Source organism: Oncorhynchus tshawytscha, linkage group LG08, assembly GCF_018296145.1.
Source record: "Oncorhynchus tshawytscha isolate Ot180627B linkage group LG08, Otsh_v2.0, whole genome shotgun sequence".
Classification (NCBI taxonomy): domain Eukaryota; kingdom Metazoa; phylum Chordata; class Actinopteri; order Salmoniformes; family Salmonidae; genus Oncorhynchus; species Oncorhynchus tshawytscha.
Window position 1 is genome coordinate 18,880,194 of NC_056436.1, and position 27,489 is coordinate 18,907,682.

General features: G+C 42.4%; 1 protein-coding gene across 1 annotated transcript in view; it reads right to left on the reverse strand.

The window, feature by feature from the left end:
* The window catches only part of LOC112256836 (A-kinase anchor protein 6-like), a 234,614-nt gene that overhangs the window by 175,134 nt on the left and 31,991 nt on the right, over positions 1-27,489 (reverse strand). Inside the window, exon 3 of the mRNA XM_024430376.2 lies at positions 7,808-8,059. Coding sequence (XP_024286144.1) covers positions 7,808-8,059 — 252 coding nt within the window. The remainder of the gene's footprint in view (positions 1-7,807; positions 8,060-27,489) is intronic.

Sequence of the window (27,489 nt, forward strand, 5' to 3'; positions counted from 1 at the left end):
AACTGCACAGTAATGTCTCTTATTAATGGCGGTTATGATATCATTTAGGACCTTGAGCGTGGCCAGCTCTGAAACCAGATTGCATAGCGGAGAAGGTATGGTGGGATTCGAAATGGTCAGTAGTCTGTTTGTTAACTTGGCTTTCGAAGACCTTAGAAAGTCAGGGTAGGATAGATAAAGGTCTGTAGCAGTTTGGGTCAAGAGTGTCTCCCCCTTTGAAGAGGGGAATGACCGGGGCAGCTTTCCAATCTATGGGAATCTCAGACGATACGAAAGAGAGGTTGAACAGGCTAATAATAGGGTTGCAACAATTTAGGCAGATCATTTTTGAAAGAGAGGGTCCAGATTGTCTAGCCCGGCTGATATGTAGGGGTCCAGATTTTGCAGCTCTTTCAGAACATCAGCTATCTGGATTTGGGTGAAGGAGAAATGGGGGAGGCTTGGGCGAGTTGCTGTGGGGGTTGGAGGGCTGTTGATCGGGGTAGGGGTAGCCAGGTGGAAAGCATAGCCAGCCATAGAAAAATGCTTATTGAAATTCTCAATTATAGTGGTTTTATCGGTGGTGACAGTGTTTCCTAGCCTCAGTGCAGTGGGCAGCTGCGAGGAGGTGCTCTTATTCTCCATGGACTTTACAGTGTCCCAGAACTTTTTTGAGTTTGTGATACACAATGCAAATTTCTGCTTGAAAAAGCTAGCCTTAGCTTCCCTAACTGCCTGTGTATATTTGTTCCTCACTTCCCTGAAAAGCTGTATATCACGGGGGCTATTCAATGCTAATGCAGAACGCCACAGGATGTTTTTGTGCTGGTCAAGGGCAGTCAGGTCTGGAGAGAACCAAGGGCTATATCTGTTCCTGGTTCTATATTTTTTGAATGGGGCATGCTTATTGAAGATGTTGAGGAAGGCACTTTTCAAGATTAACCAGGAATCCTCTACTGACGGGATGAGGTCAATATCCTTCCATGATACCTGGGCCAGGTCGAATAGAAAGGCCTGCTCGCAGGAAATGTTTTAGGGAGCATTTGACAGTGATGAGGGGTGGTCGTTTGACCGCTGACCCATTACGGATGCAGGCAATGAGGCAGTGATCACTGAGATCTTGGTTGAAAACAGCAGAGGTGTATTTGGAGGGCAAGTTGGTTAGGATGATATCTATGAGGGTACCCATGTTTACGGATTTGGGGTTGTAGCTGGCGGGTTCATTGATCATTTGTGTGAGATTGAGGGCATCAAGCGTAGATTTTAGGATGGAAAGTCTGTTTTAGCCTCTGAGGTCCACACTGAGGTCTACATTGATGGTGGTAATACACCTTAAAGTTGGTTGCCAACCGCTATATAAAATCCAAAGAAGAAGAAGAAGCCTGAAGGAGGAGAGATTACTAGAAATTAACTCGGTTTACCCTTTTATCTGTGGATTAATTGTCAGAGTAGAGGACCTTGTGCATTTCAGGTAAAATAACAACCCAATGTTCATATCCCAGGACAAATTAGCTAACAGCAGCAAGCTAGCCAGCTAAATTGCCATAAATGTTTGCTTTTCGACCGGTCCCCAAATTAATATAGTTGGTTCAGTGTTTGTTTTGATATTTAAACCTGCGTGTCCTGATTGTGTCTGGTGTGGGTGGACAAAATCAAAATGCACGCGATGGAGGACGCACACGCGCGAGCGGTCTGGTCAGCATTTAAGAGTCTGCTATGCTACAGTAAATAATATTCCATACCCATGGATTCCTCATCTGTAGCAATTCCTGCATGTGCCACAATGTGGTGTGCATTATTTATGTAACAGACAGTAGAGAAGCTGTAATGTGTAAATAGTTTTCTCTCTCAAAATGTAACTTTTTTTCCCCCAGTGTTTTATGCACTGTGCGGGGGGGTAGTCTCCTAAACTGAAATTGACCAAAAGATTATCCTATTGTAGAGGCCAGGATGTCCAGTGGACAACTGAAGAGACCAGCATGAACAATTGACAGGACATCCAGTGAACACACACAGACACACACATCCTTTCTTTGTTCTTTGTAATAATATCATTGAATAAGGCCTGCTGAGACTAAACGTGTTTTAAATGCTCACACTTTGTTTCCCTTCAGTTGAATTTCTCTACAGTTTGATACTCATAAAAAAGACTTCAGTTCACTATAAAATACTATAATACTTGCTATAGAATTCGATAGTAAACTGTAGTATACTGTAGAATCCTATACTCTACACTAGTATTCCTCAATCGTATTTTTGTATTCATTAGGCAGCTGCCTAGGCAGCAGCTACTCTTCCTGGGGTACAGCAAAATTAAAGCAGTTATACAATTTTAAAAACATTACAATACATTCAAAACAGATTTCCCAACACATTAAGTATGTGCCCTCAGGTCCCTACTCCACTACCACATATCTATAACGTGTGTGTTACAGTGCCTTGCAAAAGTATTCATCCCCCTTGGTGTTTTTCTTATTTTGTTGCATTACAACCTGTAATTTAAACAGATTTTTATTTGGATTTCATGTAATGGACGTACATAAAATAGTCCAAATTGGTGGAGTGAAATTTAAAAAATAACTTGTTAAATAAATATTAATAATTATTATTTTTTTAACGGAAAATTGGTACCTGCATATGTATTCGCCCCCTTTGCTATGAAGCCCCTAAATAAGATCTGGTGCAACCAATTACCTTCAGAAGTCACATAATTAGTTAAACAAGTCCACCTATGTGCAATCTAAGTGTCACATGATCTGTCACATGATCTCAGTATATATACACCTGTTCTGAAAGGCCCCAGAGTCTGTAACACCACTAAGCAAGTGGCACCATGAAGACCAAGGAGCTCTCCAAACAGGTCAGGGACAAAGTTGTGGAGAAGTACAGATCAGGGTTGGGTTCTAAAAAAATATCCGTAACTTTGAACATTCCACAGAGCACCATTAAATCCGTTATTAAAAAATTGAAAGAATGTGGCACGACAACAAACCTGCCAAGAGAGGGCCGCCCACCAAACTCACGGAACAGGCAAGGAGGGCATTAATCAGAGAGGAAACAAAGAGACCAAAGATAACCCTGAAGGAGCTGCAAAGCTCCACAGCGGAGATTGGAGTATCTGTCCATAGGACCACTTTAAGCTGTACACTCTACAGAGCTGGGCTTTACGGAAGAGTGGCCAGAAAAAAAGCCATCGCTTAATGAAATAAATAAGCAAACACGTTTGGTGTTTGCCAAAAGGCGTGTGGGAGACTCCCCAAACATATGGAAGACGGTACTCTGGTCAATTGAGCTTTTTGGCCATCAACTACAATGCTATGTCTGGTGCAAAACCAACACCTCTCATCACCCCGAGAACTCCATTGAAGCATGGTGTTGGCAGCATCATGCTGTGGGGATGTTTTTCATCAGCAAAGACTGGGAAACTGGTCAGAATTGAACGAACGATGGATGGCGCTAAATACAGGGAAATTCTTGAGGGAAACCTGTTTCAGTCTTCCAGAGATTTGAGACTGGGACGGAGGTTCACCTTCCAGCAGGACAATGACCCAAAGCATGCTGCTAAAGCAACACTCGAGTGGTTTAAGGGAAAACATGTAAATGTCTTGGAATGGCCTAGTCAAAGCCCAGACCTCAATCCAAATGAGAATCTGTGGTATGACTTAAAGAATGCTGTACACCAGCGGAACCGATCCTAGTTGAAGGAGCTGGAGCAGTTTTGCCTTGAAGAATGGGCAAAAATCCCAGTGGCTATAGAGACGTACCCCAAGAGATTTGCAGCTGTAATTACTGCAAAAGGTGGCTCTACATAGTATTGAATAGTTATGCACACCCAAGTTTTCTGTTGTTTTTGTCTTATTTCTTGTTTGTTTCACAATAAAACATATTTTGCATCTTCAACGTGTTGTTGTGTATGTTGTTGTGTATGTTGTGTAAATCAAATGATACAAACCCCCAAAAGGGGGAGGGATGAATACTTTCGCAAGGCACTGTATAGTGCGTATGTTATCGTGTGTGTGTATGCATGTGTTTGTGCATATGTTTTACTGTTTGAATTAGTTACTTGATGTGGAATATAGTTCCACATATTTTATTTATTTAACTAGGCAAGTCAGTCAAGAACAAATTCTTATTTACAATGACAGCCTACCCCAGCCAAACCCTAACCCAGACAGCGCTGGGCCAATTATGCACCGCCCTATGGGACTCCCAATCATGGCTGGTTGTGATACAGCCTGGAAACGAACCAGGGTCTGTAGTGACACGTCTACCACTGAAATGCAGTGCCTTAGAATAGATCGCTGCGCCAATCGGGAATCATGGCTGTATGTAGCACTGTGTGCCTCCCACAGTCTGTTATGGACTTGAGGACTGTGAAGAGACCTCTGGTGGCATGTCTCGTGGGGTATGCATGGGTGTCTGAGCCATGTGCCGGTAGTTCAAACAGGCAGCTTGGTGCATTCAACATGTACAAGTAGTGATGAAGTCCATCTCTCTTCCACTTTGAGCCACGAGAGATTGACATGCATACTATTAATGTTACCTCTAGGAGTACATCCAAGGGCACATTCAAGGGCACATCCAATTGGGTACTTGTGTAATGGTCTGTGTACTGTACATCTAATTCTATAGTGCTTACTCTAGAATTGTGGAGTATACTATAGACATGGCCTTTACACAAGTACCATATTTGAAGCTGCAAATCTTGAGAAGCTAACCACAAACCTCCTGAAATTGTACTTAAAACATTTACCATACTAGGCATCAAAACCAATCCTGTGATTAAAGTTCACCCCTTTGGCAAGAAACTAATGTTTACGACAGAAAGAATTTACATAATTGTGACAGTAAAGCAATGAATGTATACTTAATTAGATCAATGTATAAAATCTCTAGACCAAGGAAGTTTCACTTTGTACTAGTCTATGCATCTAGGTGTGACTGCTTGTACCACGAGCACTCTGTATTGAAGCTATTACCTCTGACTTCAGTCTCCTTTATCTTTACAAAGTGAACTTGTATCTAAATATTTAAGTCTCGACACCGTGATGTGTAATGGGGCAATACTTTTCTGTGTGTTTACCTGGTGTGTTGTGTACACAGTGTGTGGGAGTTAGTCTCCCAAACTGAAATGTACCAAAAGCTAAGCCTTTCAAATTCTAAACAAGACTGTTGCTCTCTTAGGAGCTTATCTTTGTTATTATGAGTTCAAAAACAGCAAACCCATCTCTGCTGTAAAGAGAAGTTATCACACGAACGGTCCACAACACTTAAAATAGGAACTTGAACAGAGAGGAAAAAAAAGGTGTGAAGAGCTGGACTTCCCACTTGAAAAGAAAAAGACCAAAGTACTTTTATTTATAGATATACCAATATTACATTTACATGTGATATTTTGGTCATTTAGCAGATGGCCAGACGCTAATGATATCTATTTCACAAGACGCAGTATATAAGTACTGCTCTGATCACCATACAGAGGACAGAAACAGATACCCCCAGACAAAGACAAAACACCTACACTCACACAGAGTATTTGATCTAAAAAGAAGGAGATGTCTGACGATGTGTTCGTCAGCCCTGATACTACGAGAAGCCGTCGGGTGAATTACCCTCAGTCGGAGGAGACGTGCAATGATTTATACGCTTGTTCAGACTACAGACCTGGGGTCACCAGACAGTGGGTCAGAGAATCGGGGTTCAACTTGATCTGAGTCTGGAAGAGTAAAGCGAGATGCAAGGCGAGCGGAGGTGCGGCACCCTGGCTGTGGTGGAACAGGGTCTACTAAGTGGCCTCCTACTGACAACTCTCATCAGACTACGCTCCTACAACTACTACAAGGATCTCAGCCAGAGAGAAAACCAGACGTTACAGTCTGTGTCTCTCCTTAAGACCAACTACACTGAACAGAGACAGTTACAGAGAGAGAAAGACCAGTTACAGAGAGAAAGACCAGTTACAGAGAGAGAGACCAGTTACAGAGAGAAATACCAGTTACAGAGAGAGAGACCAGTTACAGAGAAAGACCAGTTACAGAGAGAGAGACCAGTTACAGAGAGAGAAAGACCAGTTACGGAGAGAGAAAGACCAGTTACAGAGAGAGAAAGACCAGTTACAGAGAGAGAAAGACCAGTTACAGAGAGAGAAAGACCAGTTACAGAGAGAGAAAGACCAGTTACAGAGAGAGAGACCAGTTACAGAGAGAGAGACCAGTTACAGAGAGAGAAAGAGTACAGAGAGAGACCAGTTACAGACCAGAGAGAGACCAGTTACAGAGAGAAAGACCAGTTACAGAGTGAGAGAGACCAGTTACAGAGAGAGAAAGACCAGTTACAGAGAGAGAAAGACCAGTTACAGAGAGAGAGACCAGTTACAGAGAGAGAAAGACCAGTTACAGAGAGAGAAAGACCAGTTACAGAGAGAGAAAGACCAGTTACAGAGAGAGAAAGACCAGTTACAGAGAGAGGGACCAGTTACAGAGAGAAAGACTAGTTACAGAGAGAGAGAGACCAGTTACAGAGAGAGAAAGACCAGTTACAGAGAGAAAGACTAGTTACAGAGAGAGAGACCAGTTACAGAGAGAGAAAGACCAGTTACAGAGAGAGAAAGACTAGTTACAGAGAGAGAGACCAGTTACAGAGAGAGAAATTCCAGTTAGAGAGAAAGAGACCAGTTACAGAGAGAGAAAGACCAGTTACAGAGAGAGAAAGACCAGTTACAGAGAGAGAAAGACCAGCTACAGAGAGATAGACCAGTTACAGAGAGAGAAAGACCGGGTACAGAGAGAGATTGACCAGTTACAGAGAGAGAGACCAGTTACAGAGAGAGAAAGACCAGTTACAGAGAGAGACCAGTTACAGAGAGAAAGACTAGTTACGGAGAGAAAGACTAGTTACAGAGAGAGAGAGACTAGTTACAGAGAGAGAGACCAGTTACAGAGAGAGAAAGACCAGTTACAGAGAGAAAGACTAGTTACAGAGAGAGAGACCAGTTACAGAGAGAGAAATACCCGTTACAGAGAGAAAGACCAGTTACAGAGAGAGAAAGACCAGTTACAGAGAGAGAAAGACCAGTTACAGAGAGAGATAGAAACATTGGATATGATTATTAGAGGATCCTATCCACAAGGATGGAGAATCTTTAAGACTAGTAGTTATGGTGTCTCTTCTGAGAAGAAATTCTGGGCTGAGAGCAGACAGGACTGCAGAGAGAGAGGAGCAGACCTGGTGATCGTTAATAATGAAGAGGATCAGAGATTTATCAACGGAATTAATGCAGGAGTATGTCTGGATTGGTCTGTCTGATTTAGAGACGGAGGGGATCTGGAAGTGGGTGGACGGCACACCACTGACCACAGGGATGGACAGCCTAATAACCTTGGGGACCAGGATTGTGTGGAATTCAATAGCCACCGATCAACCCCACTATCGGTATGGAATGACAAGGTATGTTCCATTCCACTGCATTGGACCTGTGAGAAATAAGATTCCCACACTGTATGCTGTCTCTGTTTAAGTTGTGTTATAACAGTCTGATGTTATTTGGTAGAGTAATATTGTTGGTGTCAAGCCACTAAGAACTATATTTGGTAGAGTGGGTCACAGCGTCAAGTGTAAAATTGCATAATACAGTATGTACTCTTATTTCCCTAAATAAAGTGAATATCATACTGTACAAATGCATCTTTCAATCAATTGTTTAATATGCTACTGTCATGTTGTTTTTTGTGCTTATGCCTATTCAATAAATCACATCATCATGTTCATTGTAGGATAGCGAGAGTTGTGTAAAGCACATGCCATGTTAGGGATGTTGTTAATTATTAACCTGGTGGTGGTCCTGGGAGAAGGCTTGCAGGATGTCTGTCTGTCGGGTGTAGTTTCCGTTGGAGTCCTGGAGGCCCTGCAGCAGCCTCTCCTTCAGTACCAGGACAGAGACACGGAGCTGGTGCCACAGGAGCTGCACACTGCGGATATCCACAATGATGTTCACAGAGTAGGACAGCAACTTCAAGGAGAACTCTGTCTCCAGCAACGCATGGATCTGTTCCACATGGTCCGAGATGTCCTCACAAATGTCCTACATACACACACACACACACGGGAGAGATGGGACAGATGATAACACGTACACAAGCCTGGCATTGAAGAGATAATTGTTGTATTTTTACATGCTTAACTACTCTGAAATAAACATACACGTTATCTTGACGCTCTACAAACTGAAAAGAGAGCAGACAGACATGATTGTGAGTCTCACTTAGGGCTGTTGCGGTCACCGTATTACCGGCGGTCACGAGTCATGAAGGCAGTCAAATTCCACATGACCGTTTAGTCACGGTAAATAGGCTTCTCCAAGCTTGGATGTTGCTGATGGTCATTAGTAGCCTTCCAAATTTGCTAATTGTCCGTTAGTCAGCACTCTAGTGTCCCTCTAATCACTCTGACATCAATGCAAATGTATTTGAAAATCTAATCAAACACTTCACGAGAGCTCATGAGCTCGTGTTGTGCAACATTTGTATAGGCTATACACATTTGCACGAGAAAACAGAGTGATGGCCTCTACTAAAAAGAGGAGGATCAGCTTTCTATAGGCTAGGCCTCCTATATTTATTTCTCAACTTTCCTAATATTAAGCACATTACTTATATTTACAACAGGACTATAGTCTACCTGGCTGGCATGAAAATAAACCACAGGAAAAGCTCCTCCATTTGCTACTTAAGTGCATAGATAACATGTATTTTTTCCCACTGCCCCTGTTTCGATACAAGTGCATGATAATGGTCAATTCTAAATCAAAACAAATTTCACACATATATTATTTAGTATATGTAAAGACAAGATTAAATCAAGAATAGTCTGATGGGTGACAATATTAGCCTATCACTTGTGAATTATATATTATCACTTGTGAGTGATGCCCAGCATAAGAAAAATTCATTTTTTTTGCGACTTTTTCTAATCATAGTCGCACACCTCATGTAGCCTAGCCTATTTGTTTAATTAAGGTCTGTATCACAACTCAAGTGGCCAAATATAAAATTAAGCACATTAACCCATCCGCGATGTGTCTGTCTTCACTTGTAGCCTGTGAGAAAGACCCAATCCAATCATGTGATGGGAGAAGTGCATAATCTTGTCTGCTAAATTAACTAGTGTAGCCCAAAGCCATTTGTCATAGCCAGATCAAGGCCTAACAAGGACAACTCTGGGTATGTTCTTCAGAAATGGACTACATTTTCTCCATATCATGCTTCTTTAGACATGTCTAAAATAAAGTATGGATTCATTGTGAAGTTGTAGGCCATATTACATGGATTTATTAGACTTTTTAAAATATAGATGTTCCAAAGGTCAGAATCAGTGACTTGTAGGCTGTGTGTGGAAGCCAGGAGATGCTAAATGTGTTTATGTTAATTAACAGTCAAAGACAGTGAGAACGACGGTTATTTGCTTGACAATCACCGGCTGACAACATTTTGTGACCGCCACAGCCCTAGTCTCACTGCCAGTACGTTAAAATCAGAACCAAGTGGTGACGATTAAGTCATAACTTCAATGTTAAAAATATGAGTCAGTTTCACATGGAGGCAGGGCCGGCCCGCAGTTTGACAACGGAGGCATTTTCTGAGCTAAACTCACCAAGATGTACCTCCAACACATAAAACCTCACATAATTCTGCCCAAAAACAATGACAGCCCTGCAGGGTTGGGTAGGTTCCTTTCTAAATATAATCCGTTACAGTTTTCTAGTTACCTGTCCAAAATTGAAATCAGTAACATAACTTTTGGATTACCAAAACTGTCCAGTGGGGTCATCTCTTCAGATGAAGAGGAGGACGACCGTGACAGTACTATTGTTGTACAGAAGAATGTGGTACCTTCAGGTATTTGGAAATTGCTCCCAAGGATGAAAAGGACTTGTGGAGGTCTACAATTTTTTTTCTGAGGTCTTGGCTGATTGATTTTGATTTTCCCATGATGTCAAGCAAAGAGGCACTGAGAATGGTAGGCATCGAAATACATCCATAGGTACACCTCCAAATAACTCAAATTATGTAAATTAGCCTATCAGAAGCTTCTGAAGCCATGACATCATTTTCGGGAATGTTCCAAGCTGTTTAAACTCAACTTAGTGTATGTAAACTTCTGACCCACTGGTATTGTGATACAGTGAATTATAAGTTAAATAATCGGTTTGTAAACAATTGTTTGAAAAATTACTTGTCATTCACAAAGTAGATGTCCTAACCAACTTGCCAAAACTATAGTTTGTTAACAAGAAATTTGTGGAGTGGTTTAAAAACTAGTTTTAATGACTCTAACCTAAGTGTATGTAAACTTCCGACTTCAACTGTAGAACAATAAGTGACGTCCGTAACCCCGTAGACTACAGTATACCACTGCTGTCGTCCGTACCATTTATTCAAGTTGATTCATCTTTGGATGCCGACAGCAGTCACACCATTGGAAGACATAGCTTGGACTGTAGCCTACAAAAACCTATCCCTGCTCTTTTCCTGCGATCCATCAAACACATCTGGTGTGTCATCATACTGGTCTCTGACTTGTGGTCAGACTCGCTCAGGTGGAACAAACTTAAACTTGCGCCTTTTCTCAATGCGGTTTTGAATGTCATTGAGAAAACAGAGAAGTGTCAAAGCTTTTTTTCGAAAACATCCTTTCTGAATTAAAAGTAATCCTCAAAGTAATCTATTTTTTCAAAAGTATCTGTAATCTGATTGCAATATTTTTGCTGGTAACATAACGGATTACAGAAAACGATTTTTTGTAATGTCATCTGTTACTCCCCAACCCTGTCGCCCTGTGATAAAAAGTCCCCACTTTATCACAGCCAGGAGCGCAAAACATTTATCTTGCTGCGGCGCGCCACCAACATTCCGTCAAAAAAAGAATCTTAACATAAATCACGTAGCAGATATGGCATAACGGTAGAAAGACTTTGTGGCCTTTTCTGTAGCCTACAGTCTAGAGATAAAATGTATGACAATGTAATAAGACGGAAACTTGCATGTTTCTCCGATCAAATAGCCTAACCAAAATGGCGCTCCAATCAAATACAAAATGCACTGACATGTTAATAAACATATCCTAAAAAACAGGACAGGTCAAAGTGAAATGGACAATATTGAATGGACAATCAGGCTACTCACAACTGCTGTCAATGAGTTTCATCCCATGGGGTAAATTGTCATGATCAGTGGTTTCAAGTTTGTATCGATCATTTTTATACGAGCTGATCATACCAACATACACGTTTCAGACAAAGTAGCTATAGGCTGCCTGTGTAATCACACTGAACAGTCCTCGGCATTCCACTTACACACTTGGGGTTTGGACACTAAAACAACAACAAAACATGGGTTCCTTACTCAGCTCATATCTCAGTCATCAAGTCTGCCCCATTTACTTATTACAGGCTAACTCAATTACAGCTAAACTATTACAGCTAAACTCAACTTCAAAACGCTCTCCTGCAACCCGACTCACCAATTTTTTAAAAAAGTATTATTTACCTCAAATCTGAAATCCACAGTAGAAGCTAGCCAGAAGCTAGCCAGAAGCTAGCCAGTGTACTGGCTAACGTTAGTATTCAGCTAACCACGGTTTGTGGTCATCAGCTATCCTTTAGCTTGAAAAGCTTTCGACAGTTTTGTACAACACGAGTCAGACCAGAACATACCGGCGCTATTTTTCTCTCCATATCCCCGGATTTCAACCGCAAGCTCTGGACATTTACACCTGGATCTCGCAGCTAGCTAGCTGCTATCCATGTGACTATTGGCTTACGTCAATCCCAGAGCAAACATCAATTATTCCGGAGCTAGCCAGCTGAAGAGTTCCATCAGCCACTCCTGTCTGATCACCTATCCGGACCCGTTTTACTGCAGATGCGGAGCCCCACCGGGCCATCACGACTGGACTACCGACGTTATCTGCCCGAGGGAATTATCCAACTGGCCCCTCTGTCACGATGTTACCTGAATGCCCATCTGCGGGCCGCTAATCGTTAGCTGTCTTATCGGCTGCTATCTGAATAGGTCTATCGGGGAAAAATTATTGGGTCACTATAACTATATCTACAGTGCCTTGCGAAAGTATTCGGCCCCCTTGAACTTTGCGACCTTTTGCCACATTTCAGGCTTCAAACATAAAGATATAAAACTGCATTTTTTTGTGAAGAAACAACAACAAGTGGGACACAATCATGAAGTGGAACGACATTTATTGGATATTTCAAACTTTTTTAACAAATCAAAAACTGAAAAATTGGGCGTGCAAAATTATTCAGCCCCTTTACTTTCAGTGCAGCAAACTCTCTCCAGAAGTTCAGTGAGGATCTCTGAATGATCCAATGTTGACCTAAATGACTAATGATGATAAATACAATCCACCTGTGTGTAATCAAGTCTCCGTATAAATGCACCTGCACTGTGATAGTCTCAGAGGTCCGTTAAAAGCGCAGAGAGCATCATGAAGAACAAGGAACACACCAGGCAGGTCCGAGATACTGTTGTGAAGAAGTTTAAAGCCGGATTTGGATACCAAAAGATTTCCCAAGCTTTAAACATCCCAAGGAGCACTGTGCAAGCGATAATATTGAAATGGAAGGAGTATCAGACCACTGCAAATCTACCAAGACCTGGCCGTCCCTCTAAACTTTCAGCTCATACAAGGAGAAGACTGATCAGAGATGCAGCCAAGAGGCCCATGATCACTCTGGATGAACTGCAGAGATCTACAGCTGAGGTGGGAGACTCTGTCCATAGGACAACAATCAGTCGTATATTGCACAAATCTGGCCTTTATGGAAGAGTGGCAAGAAGAAAGCCATTTCTTAAAGATATCCATAAAAAGTGTCGTTTAAAGTTTGCCACAAGCCACCTGGGAGACACACCAAACATGTGGAAGAAGGTGCTCTGGTCAGATGAAACCAAAATTGAACTTTTTGGCAACAATGCAAAACGTTTTATGTTTGGCGTAAAAGCAACACAGCTCATCACCCTGAACACCATCCCCACTGTCAAACATGGTGGTGGCAGTATCATGGTTTGGGCCTGCTTTTCTTCAGCAGGGACAGGGAAGATGGTTAAAATTGATGGGAAGATGGATGGAGCCAAATACAGGACCATTCTGGAAGAAAACCTGATGGAGTCTGCAAAAGACCTGAGACTGGGACAGAGATTTGTCTTCCAACAAGACAATGATCCAAAACATAAAGCAAAATCTACAATGGAATGGTTCAAAAATAAACATATCCAGGTGTTAGAATGGCCAAGTCAAAGTCCAGACCTGAATCCAATCGAGAATCTGTGGAAAGAACTGAAAACTGCTGTTCACAAATGCTCTCCATCCAACCTCACTGAGCTCGAGCTGTTTTGCAAGGAGGAATGGGAAAAATTTCAGTCTCTCGATGTGCAAAACTGATAGAGACATACCCCAAGCGACTTACAGCTGTAATCGCAGCAAAAGGTGGCGCTACAAAGTATTAACTTAAGGGGGCTGAATAATTTTGCACGCCCAATTTTTCAGTTTTTGATTTGTTAAAAAAGTTAGAAATATCCAATAAATGTCGTTCCACTTCATGATTGTGTCCCACTTGTTGTTCATTCTTCACAAAAAAATACAGTTTTATATCTTTATGTTTGAAGCCTGAAATGTGGCAAAAGGTCGCAAAGTTCAAGGGGGCCGAATACTTTCGCAAGGCACTGTATTTTGCCAATTGGATTTATCCCCTCTACCACACGGAACCCCACTAATCTACTGACGGAAACGCACGAGTTGGCTAAAAACAGACCTCTATCCTATGCTAGCTTGCTACCGATGGCCCGGCTAGCTGTTTGAATCGCTGTGACCCCAACCAACCTCACTACTCACTGGACCCTTATGATCACTCGGCTAAGCATGCCTCTCCTTAATGTCAATATGCCTTGTCCATTGCTGTTCTGGTTAGTGTTTATTGACTTATTTCACTGTAGAGCCTCTAGCCCTGCTCATTATACCCACACATGCGATGACATCACCTGGTTTCAATGATGTTTCTAGAGACAATATCTCTCTCATCATCACTCAATACCTTATCCTACTCCTCCTCTGTTCCTCTGGTGATGTAGAGGTGAATCCAGGCCCTGCAGTGCCTAGCTCCACTCCTATTCCCCAGTCGCTCTCTTTTGATGACTTCTGTAACCGTAATAGCCTTGGTTTCATGCATGTTAACATTAGAAGCCTCCTCCCTAAGTTTGTTTTATTCACTGCTTTAGCACACTCTGCCAACCCAGATGTTCTAGCCATGTCTGAATCCTGGCTTAGGAAGACCACCAAAAATTCTGAAATCTCCATCCCAACCAAAACATTTTCAGACAAGATAGAACGGCAATCTACTGCAAAGATAGCCTGCAGAGTTCTGTCCTACTATCCAGGTCTGTACCCAAACAATTTGAACTTCTACTCTTAAAAATCCACCTCTCTAAAAACAAGTCTCTCACTGTTGCCACCTGCTATAGACCACCCTCTGACCCCAGCTGTGCTCTGGACACCATATGTGAACTGATTGCCCCCCATCTATCTTCAGAGCTCGTGCTGCTAGGCGACCTAAACTGGAACATGCTTAACACTCCAGCCACCCTACAATCTAAGCTTGATGCCCTCAATCTCACACAAATTATCAATGAACCTACCAGGTACCACCCCAAAGCCGTAAACACGGGCACACTCAAAGATATCATCCTAACCAACTTGCCCTCTAAATACAACTCTGCTGTTTTCAACCAAGATCTCAGCGATCACTGCCTCATTGCCTGCATCCGTAATGGGTCAGCGGTCAAATGACCTCCACTCATCACTGTCAAACGCTCCCTGAAACACTTCAGCGAGTAAGCCTTTCTAATCGACCTGGCCTGGGTTTCCTGGAAGGATATTGAGCTCATCCCGTAAGTAGAGGATGCCTGGTTATTTAAAAAAAAATGCCTTCCTCACCATCTTAAATAAGCATGCCCAATTCAAGAAATTTTGAACCAGGAACAGATATAGCCATGGGTTCTCTCCAGATCTGACTGCCTTTAACCAACAAAAAAACATCCTATGGCGTTCTGCATTAGCATCGAACAGCTCTCCTGCAACACAAACTCAAAAAAGTTATGTGATACTGTAAAGTCCATGGAGAATAAGAACACTTCCTCCCAGCTGCCCACTGCACTGACGATAGGAAACACTGTCACCACCGATAAATCCACTATTGAGAATTTCAATAAGCATTTTTCTACGGCTGGCCATGCTTTCCATCTGGCTACCCCTACCCCGGTCAACAGCACTGTACCCCCCCAAGCTTTCCCCATTTCTCCTTCACCCAAATCCAGTCAGCTGATGTTCTGAAAGAGCTGCAAAATCTGGACCCCTACAAATCAGCCGGGCTAGGCAATCTGGACCATTTCTTTCTAAAAATGATCTGCCGAAATTGTTGCAACCCCTATTACTAGCCTGTTCAACCTCTCTTTCGTATCGTCTGAGATTCCCAAAGATTGGAAAGCAGCTGCGGTCATCCCCCTCTTCAAAGGGGGGGACACGCTTGACCCAAACTGCTACAGACCTATATCTATCCTACCCTGCCTTTCTAAGGTCTTCGAAAGCTAAGTCAACAAACAGATTACCGACCATTTCGAATCCCACCATACCTTCTCCGCTATGCAATCTAGTTTCAGAGCTGGTCATGGGTGCATCTCAGCCATGCTCAAGGTCCTAAACAATATCTTAACCACCATCGATAAGAAACAATACTGTGCAGCCATATTCATTGACCTGGCCAAGGCTTTCGACTCTGTCAATCACCACATCCTCATCGGCAGACTCGACAGCCTTGGTTTCTCAAATGATTGCCTCGCCTGGTTCACCAACTACTTCTCTGATAGAGTTCAGTGTGTCAAATCGGAGGGCCTGTTGTCCGGGCCTTTGGCAGTCTCTATGGGGGTGCCACAGGGTTCAATTCTTGGACCGACTTTCTTCTCTGTATACATCAATGATGTCGCTCTTGCTGCTGGTGAGTCTCTGATCCACCTCTACGCAGACGACACCATTCTGTATACTTCTGGTGTTAACAACCCTCCAGACGAGCTTCAATGCCATACAACTCTCCTTCCGTGGCCTCCAATTGCTCTTAAATACAAGTAAAACTAAATGCATGCTCTTCAACCGATCGCTGCCTGCACCTGCCCGCCCGTCCAACATCACTACTCTGGACGGTTCTGACTTAGAATATATGGACAACTACAAATACCTAGGTGTCTGGTTAGACTGTAAACTCTCCTTCCAGACTCTCCTTCCAGACTCACACCAAACACCTCCTCTCCCCTGTAACTATTAAATAACGGATAAATAAAAAATTAAAAAATATAAAAAAATCTAGAATTGGCTTCCTATTTCGCAACAAAGCATCCTTCACTCATGCTGCCAAACATACCCTTGTAAAACTGACCATCCTACCGATCCTCGACTTCGGCGATGTCATTTACAAAATGGCCTCCAATACCCTACTCAACAAATTGGATGCAATGTATCACAGTGCCATCCGTTTTGTCACCAAAGCCCCATATACTACCCACCACTGCGACCTGTACGCTCTCGTTGGCTGGCCCTCGCTTCATACTCATCGCCAAACCCACTGGCTGCAGGTCATCTACAAGACCCTGCTAGGTACTCCATGAGTAACTCTGTGTTGTTGTATGTGTCAAACTGCTTTGCTTTATCTTGGCCAGGTCACAATTGTAAATGAGAACGTGTTCTCAACTTGCCTACCTGGTTAAATAAAGGTGAAATAAATAAATAAATAAATAACGCTGAATGATATTTGATATAAAACAAAGGGGAAACCCCTTTATGGAGCATTCTGACAGCATGTCAGTACAGTGACACCCAGGTTAATACTGCAGACAGACTGGTTGGTTGGTCTATCTCAGTAACAGGATGAGAATGTCTGTCTAAGCCTGCCTGACTCCCACCCTGTCACCATGGTGCCGAGGACTAATGCAGGCTGGGACGGGCAGGGCCTTTTAATATTAAGAGACTAGGACCACCCGAAAAAAAACAGACAGACAGTTGGGCTCCTCAGTCGGTTTTAAAACCTCCTCACCATCAGCTCCGCTGTTTAAAAAACCTGAGTCATCTCATCTCCTAGAGAGACACCTCTTCTTCCTCCTTCCTCTAGTTTAAAGGACTACGGTGAAGTTGTCCCTAGACGCTTGTCTTGGGTACACATTTAGATTCACCATTAACAGTTAAGGTTAGGATTTGGGGAGAGGAAGCTGATGCTAGATTTGTACCTAGGGCCAACTTTACCCCAGAGCCTCTGAAATTACAACAGCACATGTTTGACAGCATGTGTCAGGCTATGGTTGACCTTTACCCCATCTGCCAGTCCTGGGGTGAGATTTGGGGAAACTTGGAGTTGGGACCATTCTCCCCTCCCCCAGTCCTGGGTCAGACTTGGAGACAGTGTTGGGATCAGCTGCCGGCTCACTATGACAGATACCCTCCTCCTACCTAACACTGACAGACTTCCTCCTACACAACACTGACAGATTTCCTCCTACCCAACACTGACAGATTTCCTCCTACCCAACACTGACAGACTTCCTCCTACCCAACACTGACAGACTTCCTCCTACCCAACACTGACAGACTTCCTCCTACCCAACACTGACAGATTTCCTCCTACCCAACACTGACAGACTTCCTCCTACCCAACACTGACAGATTTCCTCCTACCCAACACTGACAGACTTCCTCCTACCCAACACTGACAGATTTCCTCCTACCCGAAACTTTGACAGATGCCCTCCTAACCAACACCAGACCCTCTCAGGAAAGACTGTCTCCTCAGACAAACTGAAAGTTGTTTACATCAGAGTGCATCAAGGTTTTCAGGACATTATAATAACACAGTAAGTTAGGCTTCATATAGATCGGGAAAAAACTGATGTGAACATGCATCGTCTCCATAACAACTGGTCTAACAACAGAACATGACTCTGGTTGTGCCAGCAGTATCCTGGTTTTGGTGCGTCCTGATCTCTAAATAACATGGAATCTCTCAATGTAGGTCAAACACATAGCCACTGATAGCACCGATAACCATGGTCTGGGATCCACTCAACTCTAAAATAAACATAGACATAGACTACAGTACTGGATCATAGGGGAAATGGCTACCCAGACTATTTGCATTTCCCCCCTTCTACGCTGCTGCTACGCTCTGTTATTATCTAAGCATAGTCACTTTAATAACCCTACATGTACATATTACCTTGATTACCTCGACTAACTGGTGCCCCCACACATTGACTCTGTACCGGTACCCCCTGTATATAGCCTTGCTATTGTTATTTACTGCTGCTCTTTAATTACTTGTTATTCTTATCTCTTACTTTTTGGGGGGGTATTTTCTTAAAACTGCTGGATTGTTGGAAATTGTTGGATAAGGGCTTGTAAGTAAGCATTTCACTGTAAGGTTGTATTCGGCGCATGTGACAAATACAATTTGATTTGACATATGTAAAAAGATCAGAGAAGGATCATTAAATGTATCTGCTGTTTAGGTCCTTCAGCAGCTAACACAGCATACTGCACTGTGTGATACAGCAGTGGTCTATTGAAGCCATTTATTTCTGACAGCTAACCTGCCAATAGGACATATAAGGTGTAACTATCATATTGCAGTGTTATTAGCTATGCAACATGTCCTATTATCTAACCACACATTGCTACAAAATGCATACATATATGTATGTAACCTTAAAATACACAGCAGATTTCTTCACAAGATACAGGCAACACATGAAGCATTAAAGACAACCCTTCAAGGTGAATACCCTCGGGCTTTGGTTAGCATTTTAAAAAGTGTTGAATTATTGAAGCTACTTAAAAGAGACTCATGACATTTCACTGCTGCTGCTCAAAGGTAAAGTACTGTCCTACTGTTACTGTGCAGCATGCTCACGACTGGCTTTGATGACGAAAGCACACACACACACACACACACACACAGTTTTGTTCACTAGTATAAAGTCCACTGCAATTGAGATAACAGTAACCATTGTCAAGAAGATCTATTCCAGCTCAAACATTGTCCAGAGGTCTCTTTACAAAACAAGTCTTGTTCAAAGAACATGTGCTAATACAACCCATTAATTAACAATTCCTTCACATACTGTCCAAATCCAACAGTTCTGGCCAGCCTTACCAGTCACAAAGTTCATTCAAAGCAAACCAGTACAGTCTAGCTGTGTTCAGTTGCTCCGACAGTATCAACCAGTACAGTCTAATGCTGTATCTCTCTCTGACAGTATTAGAGCTTGTATCTCATGTAAAAGGTACTGTTTGGTGTGAGAGGGCTCCCTGCCCTCTCACAACACTAGGGGGGCTATTTTTGGATTTGACTTCACCCTCCTCTCTGAATTAACCCCGCAGCCCCCTCTCTCTGCCCAGCCATGGGGCAGCTGCACCCCATGACTGAGTGTTGCCCCCCTCCTCTGCCCAGTGGGTGCAGGTGCCACAGGGGGCAGTGGGTTGGGCATCAGACGAGTCAGTCATTTCTAATTCACAGTGATTCTTGTCCTTATTTGTTAAATAATTTATTATAAAAAAGTTGTTGCAACACTTTGGAAAAAGTTAATGCAAAATGGCAGTAGGCGACAGCAAATTTATCTTACCCTACAAGACTTGTGCAAGCAATCCTGATAAATATTTTGAAGTCATTGTAGATGCTATATTTGCAACAACAAAATATTTCGCAAAACGTTTGTATTCGGTACCATCAGTATTTACGCTGTAACGTAACCTTACCTTTGTGGAGCCTGCACCTGATAGGGTGTGAATGTTGCGTCTGGTGGCTAAGTAAAAGGTATGTAGCTAGCCACACTCCATACTCCACACTCCCAATAACTAGCTGTGAGGTGGCCCCATCCCCCCCAGGGTGTGATCTGCATGCTCTCCTGTCCTCCCCAGGCTCCAACAGCCTTTACCAGGCATGCCTAGCCTAGCGTGGGCATGCACACACACACACACACACACACACACACGCGCAACAGCCTTTACCAGGCATGCCTAGCCTAGCGTTGGCATGCACACACACACACACACGCGCACACGCGCGCACACACACACAGAGATGGCTGAATTCCTGGGATTCTCTGCGGCGCTGGGATTACATCACTAGAAATACAGTTTTACAAACAGCTGCAAGTCACCTCCCTGTGTGCCTGAACACTGATCCACTCTAGAGTATAAATAAAGATGTGGGAGTCTGAACTGCCCCCCACGATGTATATCTGTGTGTCCGTTGTTTGTGTGTGTGTGCGCTGTTTGTATTATATTCAGGACCACATTCCTGTAAAGTTTAGAGATGATCTAATGTTAAATGCTGTTGAAGTAATATGGCTACAGGTTCATCTGCCTCACCTAAAGACCATTCTGGTGGGGAGCTGCTGTAGACCACCAAGTGCAAACAGTCAGTATCTGGATAATGTATGTGATATCAACAGAGATGTATATTTTCTGGGTGATTTAAATATTGACTGGCTTTCATCAGGCTGCCCACTCAAGAGAAAGCTTCAAACTGTAACTAGTGCCTGAAACAAACATCACAGGAATTAAATCATCAACATGTATTGACCACATATTTAATAATGCTGCAGAAAAGTAATTTAAAACAGTATCCAAATTCATTGGACGTAGTGATCACAATATAGTAGCCATAACTAGGAAAACCAAAGTATCAAAGGCTGGGCCTAATATAGTGTATAAAACCTACTGATATTACCAACTACTTTAAAGATTTTTTCATTGGCAAGATTAGCAAACTCAGGTATGACATGCCAGCAAAAAAAAGCTGACACTTCACATCCAAGTATATAAGACCAAGTTATGAAAGACAACCATTGTAATTTTGAATTCCTTAAAGTGAGCGTGGAAGAGGTGAAAAAAGGATTGTTGTCTATCAAGAATAATAAGCCACTGGTGTCTGACAACTTGGATGGAAAATTACTGAGGATAATAGTGGACCATTTTTCCACACCTATTTAACATATCATCATTTTAAGCCTACTAGAAAGAATAGTAACACCGCCTTTACTGGCTTAAATAGCCAAGCAATCAGCCTGTTACCAACCCTTAGCAAACTTTTTTTTTAAATGGTAAAGCCAGTGTAGCTATGTATGTGGATGACTCAACACTAGACACGTCAGCTACTACAGCGACTGGAATGACTGAAACACTTAACAAAGAGTTGCAATTAGTTTCAGATTGGTTGATTGATGTACACAGAGAGCTAACATTCGTAGTATGCATGTCAATCTCTCCTGGCTCAAAGTGGAGGAGAGATTGACTTCATCACTACTTGTTTTGTGAGAGGTATTGACATGTTGAAAGCACCGAGCTGTCTGTTTAAACTACTGGCACTCAGCTCAGACGCCCATGCATACCCAACAAGAGGTCTCTTCACAGTCCAGAACAGTCCAGAGACGCACAATATTAAATAGAGCCATGACTACATGGAACTCCATTTAACATCAAGTCTCATGCAAGCATGATAACATACACACATGATAACATACACACTATACATACACGTACACATGGATTTGTGCTATAGATATGTGGTAGTAGAGTAGGGGCCTGAGGGCACACAATAATGTGTTGGGAAATCTGTTGTGAATGTATTGTAATGTTTTAAAAATGGTCTAACTGCCTTCATTTTGCTGTACCCCAGGAAGAGAAGCTGCTGCCTTGGCAAATACACACACACTCAACATTCTAGATGCAGCTGCTAGATGCAACAGCCAGGCCTTAGCAAGGGTTTCTTACTGACACCGGCTGATATACAGTAACAACTATATAAACAGCAGTCGAAACATTGACTTCCTTTCAGTCACATATTGTCTACATCTGCAAGAACAACGCTGCAGGATTCTCTCCTGTGTATCACTCAATGTATCACCATAGTAACAACTTCCTCTATTTCTAACACTATCAACATAGTGACACTGAATTCATGTCTTTGTTAAATAGAGCACTATAACAGATTTCTGAACCAGTCCACTCAATCTAGTTTTATGGAAAGGGTCAAATTGTGTTAACCCCTCTCCTTATATCAAATTAAATTTTATTTGCCACATGCGCCGAATACAACAATTAGACCTTACCGTGAAATGCTTATGTATAAGCCCTTAATCAACAATGCCGTTTTAAGAAAAATATTGACTAAATTCATTTTTTTTTTAAAGAAAAAAAAAGACCAACATAAAATAACAATAACGCGGCTACATACAGGGGGTACCAGTACCAAGTCAATGTCCAGGGGTACAGGTTAGTCAAGGTAATTGAGGTAATATGTGCAGTAACAGTCCAAAGATTGGACACAGCTAATTAAAGGGTTTTTCTTTATTTTTACTATTTTCTACATTGTAGAATAATAGTGAGATATCAAAACTATGAAATAACACATACATATGGAATCATGTAGTAACCAAAAAAGTGTTAGACAAATCAAAGTATATTTGAGATTTTAGATTCTTCAAAGTTGCCACCCTTTGCCTTGAAGACAGCTTTGCACACTGTTGGCATTCTCTCAACCAGCTTCATGAAGAATGCTTTTCCAACAGTCTTGAAGGAGTTCCCACATATGCTGAACACTTGCTGGATGCTTTTCCTTCACTCTGCGGTCCAACTCATCCAAACCATCTCAATTGGGTTGAGGTCAGGTGATTGTGGAGGCCAGGTCATCTGATGCAGCACTCCAACACTCCCCTTGGTCAAATAGCCCTTATACAGCCTGGAGGTGTGTTGGGTCATGTGTTGGGTCATTGTCCTGTTGAAAAACAAATGATGGTCCCACTAAGCACAAACCAGATGGGATGGCGTATTGCTGCAGAATGCTGTGGTAGCCATGCTGGTTAAGTGTGCCTTGAATTCTAAATAAATCACAGACAGTGTCACCAGCAAAGCACCCCCACGTCATCACACCTCCTCCTCCTACATGCTTCACGGTGGGAACCACACATGCAGAGATCATTCGTTCACCTACTCTGCGTCTCACAAAGGTAAGGCAGTTGGAACCAAAAATCTCATATTTGGACTCATCAGACCAAAGGGCAGATTTCCACCCATCCATTGCTTGTGTTTCTTGTTCCAAGCAAGTCTCCTCTTATTATTGGTGTCCTGTAGAATGTAGAAAATAGTACAAATAAAGAAAAACCCTGAAATGAGTAGGTGTGTCCAAACTTTTGACTGGTACTGTACATGTAGGTAGGGGTAAAGTGACTATGCACAGATGATAAACAGCGAGTAGCAGCAGCATAAAAAACTTAGGTTAGCCATTTGATTAGCTGTTCAGCAGTCTTATGGCTTCCTGGTGACAGAGGGCAGTATTTTCACATCCACATGAAATGCATGCCCAAATTCAACTGCCTGCTACTCATCCCCAGAAGATAAGATATGCATATTATTAGTTTGGATAGAAAACACTCTGTAGTTTCTAAAACTGTTTGAATCATGTCTGTGAGTATAACATAACTTATTTAGCAGGCGAAACCCCGAGAACAAACCATTCAGATTATTTTTTTTAGATCACTCTCTTTTCAATTTGTTTTCATTGGGAATCCAGATTTCTAAGGGACCTTCCTGCAGTTCCTACCGCTTCCACTGGATGTCACCAGTCTTTAGAAATTGGTTGAGGTTTTTCCTTTGTGTAATGAAGAAGTAGCCCTGTTCAGAACGGGGGTCACTTGTAGTGTACTGTTAGATAGAGGCGCGTGACCAGAAAGCTAGCTACAGTTTGTTTTCCTCCTGTATTGAACACAGATCATCCCATCTTCAATTTTATAGATTATTTACATTAAAAAATACCTACAATTGAATTACAAAAGTAGTTTGAAATGTTTTGGCAAAGTTTACAGGTAACTTTTGAGATATTTTGTGGTCACGCAAGTTGGAACCGGTGTTTTTCTGGATCAAACGCACCAAATAAATGGACATTTTGGATATATACCGACGGAAGTAATCGAACAAAAGGACCATTTGCGATGTTTATGGGACATATTGGAGTGCCAACAAAAGAAGCTCTTCAAAGCATGAATTATATTTTTATTTCTGCATTTTGTGTCGCGCCTGCAGGGTTGAAATATGCTTTTCTCTCTCTTTGTTTATGGAGGTGCTATCTTGCATGTGTTATTTAATGAAAGTTAAATTTTTATAGTAATTTATTTGAATTTGTCGCTCTGCATTTTTCCTGGCTTTTGGCCAGGTGGGACGCTAGCATCCCACATATCCTAGAGAGGTTTTAAGAAGCCTTTTGGACCTAGACTTGGAGCTCCGGTACCGATTGCGGTGCGATAGCAGAGAGAACAGTCTATGACTAGGGTTGCTGGAGTCTTTGGCACTTTTTAGGACCTTCCTCTGACACCGCCTGGTATAGAGGTCCTGGATGGCAGGAAGCTTGGCCCCGGTGATGTACTGGGCCGTACGCACTACCCTCTGTAGTGCCTGGTGGTTGGAGGCCGAGCAGTTGCCATACCAGGCAGTGATGCAACCGGTCAGGATTCTCTCAATGGCGCAGCTGTATAACTTTTTGAGGATCTGAGGACCCACGCCAAATCTTTCCAGTCTCAAGATGGGGAATAGGTGTTGTCGTTCCCTCTTCATGACTGTCTTCGTGTGTTTGGACCATGATAGTTTGTTGTTAATGTGGAAAGCAAGGAACTTGAAGCTCTCAATCTGCTCCACTACAGCCCATTGATGAGAATGGGGACGTGCTCAGCCCTCATTTTCCTGTAGTCCACAATCATCTACTTTGTCTTGGTCACGTTGAGGGAGAGGCTGTTGTCCTGGCACCACATTTCCAAGTCTCTTACCTTCTCACTATGGGCTCTCTCATCGTTGTTGGTGATCAGGCCTACCACCGTTGTGTCGTCGGCAAACTTAATGATGGTGTTGGAGTCATGCCTGGCCATGCAGTCATGGGTGAAAAAGGATTCAGCAGGGGACTAAGCATGCACCCCTGAGGGGCCCCAGTGTTAAGGATCAGCATGGCAGATGTGTTGTTGCCTACTCTTACCACCTGGGGATGGCCCATCAGGAAGTCCAGGATCCAGTTTGCGAGGGAGGTGTTTAGTCCCTAGGTCCTTAGCTTAGTGATGAACTTTGAGGTCACTATGGTGTTGAATGCTGAGATGTAGTCAAAGAACACCATTCTCACGTCAGTGTTCCTTTTGTCCAAGTGTGAAAGGGCAGTTGATGTGAGCCATGACCAGCCTTTCAAAGCACTTCATAGCTACAGATGTGAGTGCTACGGGGCGGTAGTCATTTAGACAGATTACCTTGGTGTTCCTGGGCACAGGGACTATGGCGGTCTGCTTAAAACATGTAGGTATTACAGACTTGGTCAGAGACAAGAACATGTCAGTGAAATCAAATTGTATTGGTCACATACACATGGTCAGCAGATGTTATTGCGAGTGTAGCGAAATGCTTGGAGTTCACATCCTGGTAATCCATCTGGCCCTGCTGCCTTGGGAACGTTGACCTGTTTAAAGGTCTTACTCATATCGGCTATGGCGAGCGTGATCACACAGTCGTCCGGTGCAGCTGGTGCGCTCATGCATGCTTCAATGTTGCTTGTTGCTTGCCATTATCTAAACTGCCTCCTTCTCCTTAAACATATATCATAACTGCAGTTCTGTATTTCCTAAGCCTCGTCTTTGTGATAGTGTTAGGGCTGGTTCCAGCAGGGTCTATGTTCCAAGGTTATAATTGAAAAAAATCTGCCATAATACAATGGCAAGGTCAGGGCCCATGAAACCCATGAAATAGTGATGATGCTCATTGCCATTGTTGCAAATTCAAAACATTATTTTAACAACTCCAAACCAATTGCATGTGGCGCAGGAACTAACACGCTGCATTTTTCTATTACAGTTTTTCTCAATTGCTAAAACACTAACCCATTGGCTGAACAAAGTTCTCAGTTGCCTGGACTCATTAAGCTAATTATGCAGTCTGTTGTCAATACCTTAAACCATTTCACATGATAAAACACAATTTGCAGATGTCACTTAGACTTTTCAGCAAAACTCTAAACACATTCTCATTCTCAAAACACATTCTGCACTCTGATGCACATGTCATCCATACTGGTAAACACAAGTGGCAACAATCAAACTGAAAGAATAGCCGTCTTGTTTCCGAGATGATAGTTTCCGGATTCGACCATATTAATGACCTAAGGCTCGCATATCTGTGTGTTATTATGTTATAATTAAGTCTATGATTTGATAGAGCAGTCTGACTGAGCGGTGGTAGGCACCAGCAGGCTCATAAGCATTCATTCAAACAGCACTTTCGTGCATTTTGTCAGCAGGTCTGCTGTTTATGACTTCAAGCCTATCAACTCCCGAGATTAGGCTGGTGTAACGATGTGATGTGAAATGGCTAGCTAGTTAGCGGGGTGCGAGCTAATAGCGTTTCAAACGTCACTCACTCTGAGACTTGGAGTAGTTGTTCCCCTTGCTCTGCATGGGTAACGCTGCTTCGAGGGTGGCTGTTGTCGTTGTGTTCCTGGTTCGAGCCCAGGTAGGAGCGAGGAGAGGGACGGAAGCTATACTGTTACACTGGCAATACTAAAGTGCCTATAAGAACATCCAATAGTCAAAGGTATATGAAATACAAATGATATAGAGAGAAATAGTCCTATAATTCCTATAATAACTGTAACCTAAAACTTCTTAACTGGGAACATTGAAGACTCATATTAAAAGGAACCACCAGCTTTCATAAGTTCTCATGTTCTGAGCAAGGAACTTAAACGTTAGCTTGCTTACATGGCACATATTGCACTTTTACTTCTCCAACACTTTGTTTTTGCATTCTTTAAACCAAATTGAACATGTTTCATTTATTTGAGGCTAAAATTATTTGATTGATGTATTATATTAAGTTAAAATAAGTGTTCATTCAGTATTGTTGTAATTGTCGTTATTACAAATACATTTTTTTAAATCGGCCGATTAATCGGCATCGGGGTTTTTTTGTCCTCAAATAATCGGTATCGTATCGGCATTGAAAAATCATAATCGGTCGACCTCTAATGTCTACTGTGTATTCATGTGCTATTTGAGTAACTTAAAAATGACAATAATATCTATGGGCTTAAAAAATCAAATAAAAAACATTAGCTGACATGGGCTAGTTGATCCAGACATTTCTGACAAGTTATAAACAGCTCTCTAAGGTTTGCAATGACTAACATGACAAAAGGAATTGATTACACACTACCCACTTTCGAAATTGCACCGTGTTCTACTACTACAACTTTCAAGAGTAAGTTTAAAGCCAGACTGAGTTCCTTTAAAAAAAGTATAAACAATTTGGGAACCATTGTCCTAAATATCTGTCGACTTGGTGTGACTCTTATGATTAAAGAGGCTCCATGCAACGCTTTTA